This window comes from Limulus polyphemus, unplaced genomic scaffold, assembly GCF_000517525.1.
Source record: "Limulus polyphemus unplaced genomic scaffold, Limulus_polyphemus-2.1.2 Scaffold1448, whole genome shotgun sequence".
Classification (NCBI taxonomy): Eukaryota; Metazoa; Arthropoda; class Merostomata; order Xiphosura; family Limulidae; genus Limulus; species Limulus polyphemus.
The window spans coordinates 104,029-113,758 of record NW_013667058.1 but is presented as its reverse complement, the minus strand read 5'-3'; the positions used below and the strand labels follow the sequence as shown (position 1 = coordinate 113,758).

General features: G+C 29.1%; 1 protein-coding gene across 5 annotated transcripts in view; it reads left to right on the top strand.

Annotated features, from left to right (window-relative positions):
• LOC106463622 (protein sprint-like) overlaps nucleotides 1-9,730 on the top strand; it is an 88,806-nt gene that overhangs the window by 61,368 nt on the left and 17,708 nt on the right. For all 5 annotated transcript variants that reach the window (XM_022391165.1, XM_022391164.1, XM_022391161.1 and 2 more), the window contains 2 exons: nucleotides 3,041-3,156; nucleotides 4,421-4,496. In XM_022391165.1, coding sequence (XP_022246873.1) covers nucleotides 3,041-3,156; nucleotides 4,421-4,496 — 192 coding nt within the window. The remainder of the gene's footprint in view (nucleotides 1-3,040; nucleotides 3,157-4,420; nucleotides 4,497-9,730) is intronic.

The following is a 9,730-nucleotide window of genomic DNA, read 5'->3' as shown; positions in this document are numbered from 1 at the left end:
TCTAATGTAAGAAGAAGATTTTGGTATCCAAAAGGTTATTATTTTCTTCTAGCTAAACTATGTTCTTATATTGAAATGCACCCTTTCATCTCTCTCATTTTTTCTTTAATATCTGTCCATAAGACAGAATCAAGAAGAGCTAGTTCAACCTGAGGCCATCTTGTTTTATACATTGATTCTGTCAGAGGCATTGCAACTGAAGCATCAGCTTCCTCAGCTGCTGATTCCCCTGACAGACTGCCCTTTCATCTAAAGAGAAAGATACATCCAGTAAAAACTGCATCTCCTCCTCATCCATGTTGAGAATCTTCTTCTTTCTCAATTCCTGGAACTTAACTTTCAATTTTTCTTTAGCTTCTGTTCCTAGAAGGAAAAACATTACATATATATTACATTATGCATTGTATATTCTCCGTTGTATAGAATTATTATATGTATTATGTGACGTGTATTAATTCTTAATATGTATATATTCTGTGATCAGTATCATAAATTTCAGAAGCAATATATTTTATGCTAAAATAAAGAAACAGATACAATGGACTTTGGTCAACAACTATGTACTAAAACTAATGAACAAAGATTCCAGATGTGTTGTAAATAATAATTACTTACTTCTAGGTAAAAATCAGTAATGAGGAATATGTTTCTAGCAGAATATATTCAATTCGTAACAACTCGTCTACATCTTTCAACAAATTGTAGAGAAATAGCTAAAGTTAGAGTGCTTGAATGAATTTGAATGCTTGCAAAGCAATAACCAGATTTGAAACCTGAATGTTTATTGGTTGATGAATAAGTTTGCTGAAAGAGAAGTAGGATTTCACAACCATGTGCATCAATAAGATTTTTGTACCCTCTACAGTATACCTTTAAACTTTTAACATCCCAGAAGGATTAACAATATTCCAAGAATTGCAGTGTTTATTGTATCGGCACCACACCATATAATAAAAGTTTTGACAGATTCAAAGTGCAGTTTTATTGCTCTGTAGAATACTTGTTGTAAACAATTTAGGATACATACATAAGTCAATAAATTCCACATCCTGTTGTCAGCATAAACATTTTCACTGATTCTAAGTGCAGTGGTGTGATTACTGTAGTTAATTTTCCTTGTAAACACTGTAAGATATATAATCTGATACATTAGAAATCCTGTTCTCGGAGCAGAGGTCAAGTCGGCTATCTCTTCGTACATGCATTGTTGCTTTCAAAGGTATCGTATTATGGTGTCGTGTAAACAGTCTACTGAAACAAGTGGCAATATGTTGCTTTATTTTTAGCAGATTTCTACTTCAGTCATAGACAGTAAAATAAATGTGAAATGCTTAGCAGTTGAAACTCTCAAGAGAAGTACTTTGAAATTTCATGAATAATAATCAAGAAAATAGGGCACAGACACTTTTTTTTTTCATTTGATTTTACAACTCTTCATTATATTTTGATGATTTGTATACTGGCTGAAGAATAAAATATACTATTAGGGTAGAGGTAATAACAGATAAAATATAAAGTTTTACAATAAAAAAGTTTCATATTTCAGGTTGAGATTTTTGAAACAATGAGAATTATTTTTAATCTTTACATAAAAATCACTTTGCTCTTGGACTAGTAAAAAAGGATCCGATGTATTCACAAACAAATTCTTAGCAAAAATAGTTCATTAACAAAACTTTTTTTTTTTGTAGTGTAACAAATTTTGTGAACGTACGTATAGTGTATCAAAAGTTATAATATTAAAACTATACACCAGTAAAAATGGTCATGTGGTCTGTCCCTGGGACTGAGCTCATGTTGAAAGAGTTAAATTATAATACTTATTGTGTACAATGAGATTAAATCGTCAACAAATGTAATTTATTCTACTTTTTTATTTTCACTGGGTGGTTCAATACCTGGAAGTGGATGTTTTTCTCTTCATACATTATAAAGTACAATATTGCATTTTGTTTGTAGTATATTTCATACATCAATGTCATAATGTGAATACAGTCTCACATAAAAATATATTGAATTTACATTCAAGCAAATTGAACATAATATTACATACATATTTACATACAAAATTTTATTATTCGAAGAGGTATGACGGGATGGGGAGAATATAGCTAGGCTTATTCTGTTCACCAGGTACTCGTATGTGTATAAGATAATCTAAATATCCTCCATAACGGCCTATATATCCTTTTTTTTTTTCATAAATTCATGAAATATTTTTTACCTATTGCAATATGGAACAGGGAAATGGAGAGATTAGTTTTTGTTTTGTTTTTCGAAAACCCGGGCAGTGCCGGGTAATGCTGCTAGGAAGTCCATTGAGCAGTTTGCCAATCATATTATAAACATGTTAGGAAATCTAAAAGTAAGTTTTAAGTAATACAAACTTTTAAGTGTTACAATCAAAGCCAATAATTTTACACTAAATTCATAACATGTAACCTGAATCACAAATATCTTCTTTTTGACATGAGGATGTGTAATTGTAGTGAATGTAAGATATAATTACTGAATTTTATTGTTAATTGTGTTAATAATCTCTAGGGAGAGAGCATGACATTTGAATATTTTAATGAATTGCAAGTGACCCCTAGAGAAAGATGTTAGAAATGTGTAGAAAAGTAATACCTAATTATGTTTCTAAGAATAATAATTTGCGCTTTTTATTTTTCCACAACAGTGATGTTCTTATTGACTTTAAGTTCTACAGAAATGTGTAAAAGCTTATTCTGTCTACAATGTTTTGACTAGAATATAAATGTGCATGCTGAATAGAAGTTTACATTCATTTTTTTTATGTTTGTGGCTAAAATGTTTTAAACAAGATTTTTCAGGTGTGAAAACAGTTGTGTACTTTTTTCTTTGTGATTATATTGTTTATTATCCAGTCATTATGTCTCCAGAGTACTAGTTTTATAAATGTGTTTTTTTACATTTATTTTTCACAGGTAACTTTATACTAAACCTTTATTTAAATTTAACAGAAAAATTGATGCATAATGAATTACTGAGTTGGAAATTTTTATTCATTTCTTCTCAGTTACAAGCAGACAAGTTTTTGAATATTGATTTAATCATAGAAGAAACTCTTCATGAGCTGGTGATTAAACCATTGAAGGAATATATATATCAACTTTTCAAAAATGAATACACGAGGTAAGAAAGCATATGTTATTGAAACTAAAATCTAGACTCTAGTTGTTAGTACACTGCTCAGAATATTTAGAACTTGTCATATTATAACTAAGACAAGCCAAAACCACTTACAAAATAATATACATCACCTTTTTTGTTCATTCCTGTGTCCATTCGTAGCAAGGCACTTACAGCTCACTTTCAGTGGTGCCAAGAATACATACAGTGAATTCATGACACATGTAGCAGTATTCAATATACTCAAGAGTTCCACTTCACCTTACATCCAGATAATAGGCTTATACCCATTGAGAAAGAATCTAGAGCCAAATCCACCACATTATTAATACAGGAATATTATGCACTTAGCAATGGTGTCAGTGTGATATGAGAAGTTATAAGAATTGTCGAATAAGTGATAACACCTAATCCATTTTGCTGCATTAGTCAACACATTTCTTGAAGAAGAAGAAAATGACCAAATAGAGTGGCATTCATGTTCACTAAAACTTCAGTCTGATGGAGCACATATGTGATGCTCTTTTGAAACAAGTCTCATTCCTTCAAGTGACTAGATACTAAAGATACATTAGAAATGTCTCTTTCAGATGATTGGTTAAAAATTAACTTGGGACCATAGTAACAGTGATTTTTGAGCATGCAACATTATTTCTAGACTATCCCTGCTGTCCAACATAGTGAAATGAAAGGTCATGAACTGTAAAAAACCACATGACAAATGAGACTGAATAGCAATCATTTGCATTTCAGATCACAACTAATCATGAGATGCCTGATTTGTATGAAAATTAACTGAAAGAGTGGATATTATTATTTTATAATAAATTTTATTACAAACTCAGATTTTCTTTTAATTGTTTTGAATAGATTGTTACAACATATATATGAAAAAAAAATTGCTGGAATAGACGATTTCTTTAAGTATTAAAAGTTTTTTCAAGTAGATTTCTGAGGCTTGTTTTTTAAAATAAGTAAAATTTTTGAGATGGTAATGAAAAACAAGCAAGTTGGAAGCAGTTTTAGGGATAAAACTTATTAATATTCAAAGATGATGACATGTCAAATATACACATTTCAGTCTTTAATTTTTTTTTCTATTAATGCATTTTTTTGTGAATCTGGACTAATGTTCTTTCATTGATAATATTCTATAGAAGACTTTAATTACAAATGAAATTTATGTAGCTTATGTTACAGGTAGAACATTTCTAGAATTTTTTTGTCCCAAATTGTTTACTGTACTTCATTGTTTTTATATTTTCAGAGATGGCTCTTTGCAGTTACTTACAGAAAGTATAAAGTATGCTAAAACTAAAACGCCCCAAGAACTTGGAATTCGGGTAGGTAAAATTGGTTTAGATACATTTTGGGGATAAAAACTGACCAATAATACACGTAGTTAATTCGTTTTTTGAAATTTATTAATTCATCTAATGTCGATGGAATTCGTGACAAAATTCTGCAACTCATACTGTGATTCAAAAACAAAATTACACCAACTAAATTAGGCAGTATGTGGTGTTGCACTAAACCTACATTTTAAAATATAGCCTTTCTTTTGAGATTCAACCATAAAATAATGTATCAATTTTGTGTGTCATAAGCTCAACTCAGTTAATTATACTGTATGTGATGTTCAACATTAAATACTGTTCTTTGTAATTTTTAACAGCAAATTATTGAGGCCATCCGAGTTCATATTGAAGAATAAGTTGGAACATATTTTGAGAAAACATTTTATATAAGTAAATTCGTGCAAAAAATGTTTTACAGTTTTTCTGTCTAAATGGTAAAATAATTGTGTAATTTGTGCTTGATAAAACCTCAAAAACTTGGACATGATTAATAGAGAATAATGTATAAAAGAAATTTTAATATTAACCTATTAAATCAATTTCATAAAACTGTACCAATTGAACCAAGAAGATTATAATTAACTTTAAGTATCTAAAAGTGCTAACATAGAAAATTAAACAGTTTATGTAATATTATTGCTAGGCTTAAACAAGTTTCAAGTAAACTAGTATCACTTTAAGTAATTTACTGTGTTGTTTGAATAAACGTTTTTGTCTGTTTTGGGGTATTTTTAAAGTGTTTAGTTTTGTGATACTTTCTGATTCTTTGATTGATGAATATTGTTCTTAAAAGTAGTTTTAAAGTTGATGATTATTATCTCAATCATTTATCAATGTAATTAACACATTTAATATTGGCTCAGTCAACTCGACTGATCACGTGACCTTTTTGTACTCGTTTAAGGTCGTAATACATTTAATACTTATAACTCTCAATATAGTGGGTATATCTTCATGAAATTTGGCAGTCTTTCAGTTAATATTACGAGTCTTTCACATACAAAAACTTGTATTTGTTAGTGAAGTATTTTTAATAAAATAAAGATTTGTCCATGAATATATAGAGTATATGTTTTGAATAGTCCATGTGCAAAGTAATTTTCATGTTAAAATTAAAAATATTTCTCCTCATTTCAAAAATCTCAAATTTCCTTTGTGTAATCCCTAAAACCTCCTAAATGCATTTCAAACGTTTTTTAACAATAAAACTTTATAGTTTATCTTTTATTTTCTCTGTCCTTCTCAAAATGGGATTGGTTAAATCGACCAACCTTGTAACCCTAAAAAAAAAACAAATCGAAATAAACCTAAATTAACTTTTTTTTTTCTTTCTAGAATGACTTCAGATTTTAACATGAAACTACATTCATTTATCCTAAATCGCTCTAAGTTCATAACATTATACATCTATTTGTAATTAAATTGTATTGTTTTATTGCCCTTTGAACCATGTCTAATTACTATCCAAGCCATTATTAGTTGTAAATCACTCGGGGAATGAGCAGCTCACATTATGCTATTGAATTACATTACCCATGAGCTGCTCGCGTGCATGCCTCATGAATCGTTTTAATTATATTATTATTACTTATTTACCTAATCTCGTCTTAAATAACTTAAAAAGATCCATATTTTGAGATATTAGTTACTTTTACAATAATAAATAAAGAATAAATATGAAAAACAACAAATAAAGTACTTACCTAATCTTTTTTATTCTTGCTGTCGAGTTTCGAAGAGAGTTAACCCTTACTTTTTATACCATAGATAGTAATGCACTTAACAATTTTTATTTAATTAAATGATGCACCAAAGAATATAGACTAATAACATGCAAAAAGTAGACAAATTCACTTACCTCTCAAAATTGTTCTTGATTTTCTAACTATGTGACAAAAGCCATTACAAATTCATCCAAGTTAGTTGTTAACTTTCCCACAAACAAAAAGTAGTATAAATGTCACGTGGGTCACACTAGATGAAAACCTTGACTTTCTATTGGTTATAGGTAATACATAATGAAATGTAAGAGAGAACTATCAATGAATTGTGAAAGAGAGGATGTGGCAGGAGGGGTCTGATTTTCTATTTGATAACTCTGTAAACAAACAAAATTGAAGGCTATAAAAATTATGGTTTGTCTGAGCAATAACGGTTTTATAGAGAGTAATTTACATTTAATTTTCATACATTTTTGAGGAGTGATGGATAAAATAGCTAAATTAGATAGTGGAAATTCAGGATTTTTTTAAATATTCCCTTGTAGAATTGAAAATTTAAAACTTGTATACTATTAAAAGATGGATTATTAGCTAAGATTTTATGGTATTCTAATTGGTGTAACATAAACAAAAAGTAGTGTTATGTAATTTTGAATGTAAGACACTAAAAGCTTTTTCATGAGCAGTAAAGGATACCTGGGACGATAGAGTTAAAAGAACAGCGTGTATCGGTCAGTATGTGTGTTTGTTTACTAGCTTACATGGAAACCTAGTATTCCTATTGGCTAATTGTACAATGGTACTTTTAAATTTATATGAATGCAAAAGTGAATGACACATAACCCTTTGACTCTTGAATTTGTTATCACAGATGATAATGCCTCTATCATCACATTTTGTTACAAAAACAAAATTAATGAATGAAAATGTTTGAAATTTGACAAAAACCTTCTTAAAAGTATGTAGTTTCAGAATAATAAAATATTTAATCTTTACTGTATTTACTAATTCTAATAAGAGCTCATTATTTCATTAAGTTTTGGATTTGGACATTGGAGAAGTGATTTGTATATGAAGTATAAAAATTACTATTTTTGATTATACAGTTTCACATTTGATTTGCACAATCACTAGAACCTCATAAATGACAATCATCTTCTCTACTGTATTTCTACTTTCAACTCTTCATAGAAATCCACTGGAATAGTCATATTTTTCTTATATGCATAATTTCATGTCTTTATCTTTTCACTTATAGTTTATTTTTTATTTCATTTTCAAATTCGTTGTCTATTATCATTTATACTGATTACATCAACTGATGCTAATGGGGCTTTATGAAGTTATTTTAGTTGACTCCCCACAGACACTCATTGCCAAAACAAGATGATGCTTATACACATCATCTTGTTTATATCTTTTCACAATGCTGGTGTCAAGTTAAACTTATAAAAAATCATTAAACTGTTCAAATATGATTAAAACGTGCATAATACATAATTAACTGAGATATAGAGTAAGACTAATTACAATTTAACTGTCTCTTTAACTACAGCATATATAAGTAAGAAACCACTGTAAGCAGACAACATCTACTTCAATATGAAAAATGTATGCCAATTTCAAATTAATTGTTGATGGAGTACAGTGTGAACTGAGCTCTTTATAATGCTATATACACTTGTGTCAACTAACTACATATAAGCTGTAGATCTCAAGGCTAAGTATAGGAGGTGAAAAATTTATAACTGTTTCCCAGACAAAGGAGCTACAGAATTTAGATATCAGATAGGTCAAACACGTGGACTTAGCAACTACATATTCATGTATATTGCCAGCTTATGTGGCTAAGAGTGAACTGCTTCTAAAGTCGAGATTTTTCAAGGCATGTGGATCATGTGCATGAAAACTGCATTATTTTTTTTGAAAGATTTCCTTTGAAGCAAAATAATTAAAATGTAGATAACACAAAAATTCAAATGATAACATGCATTATTATGTTAATTTCTTCTTTTTTTTTAATTACATTTTTTTTAACTGAACCGAGATGTTAAGTTTCTACTAAGATTCATGGGAATTGGTTAAATATTCTCACTGTGGGAAAGAAAAAATCAAGGGATATCGATGACATCCATCAGTCCTGAAAGGGTTATGATATGGAAGAACTGAGACCCAACTCCAGTTAAAGCAGTATTAGTTATTGGAAAGGGTGATAGGCATATGTATTTGTTTGTTTTTTGGTGTGGTAGAATGTAATGTTGAATGATGTTAAGAGGAAATTGGATGACTATTTTCGAGATTGTTGTTGGATGTTAGTCTTCTCACAATGGGTGTTCCTATGGTCAGGGGTCAAAGAGCATGTCATTATGATTGTAGACTTACATTCAAAATTTTATTGAACTACTATTTTATGAACATTAGTCAATAGGTTTGGTATCAAATTATAGAATATAATTCAAATTTTATATTATACAATAGTAAATTTATTAATTTAAAAGTAAATTTTAAAAAATATTATCTTAAATATTGATTTTTGTGTGTAACGTGATATGTTGAATGCAGCTTTGGTTCAAATTAGATGTTTGTGATGTCCAAATACAGTCTATAGTTTCTTACAAATTAAAAACTCAAATTATCAATACTGACAAGCTAAAGTATAAAATAAGAACCTCCTGTCTTTTCTATTTACTGAGATGTGACTATATCTCAGTGAATCAAATGCAGTGGCCCCCTGCCCACTTCTTTCATTTTTGAAAATACTTCTTTATGTACACCTGCTTCATTCCTTCATGGCTTTATAACCAATCAAAAGCTCAGAATTTCCCTGGTTTTCTAGCTCTAAAAGGTGGAAAGTCTCCATGATTTTTTTCTTTTTGTCTGTAATCTGGGAAGGAAGAGGTAAGTGAAAATGTTTGAAATATCATGTTTTTTTAGACCCAAATACAGCTTAGTTACTATGCCTGATAAATTTTAATGGAATTCTGTGGTATTGATATAGTAATTTATGATTTTTTGTTATTTCAAAATGTATATATTAAATCTATTGGTTTACATCCTCCACATGTGAAATTTGGCAAATTACAGCAAGCGACAAATAAGTACAAAGTTCGTAAGTAGAAGAGATAATTGTTTTCTATATTTCTTTATTTACTGTTCAATGTTTTAAGAAAAATAACTGAAATTTAAGAATTTCTTTGTAAATAGTAATAATATATATAAATATGTAATGTATGATAACCAAAATATGATTGTGTTTTAAAAATACTGATCCACTAGAACAAAGCTTAGACAGGTCACTTTATAATGGCCAGTTTTATACTATTGGATATAATAACATCACTGTATGTGCACCGTGTCATTGCAACTTCTATAATGCTAGGTGCAGCTGAAAGGTCAATAAAAGCAAAAGTATAAAATAAGAACCTCTTGTCTTTTCTATTTAACCAAAATATGACTGTGCTTTAAAGATACTGATCCACTAGAAAATATATCATGTTT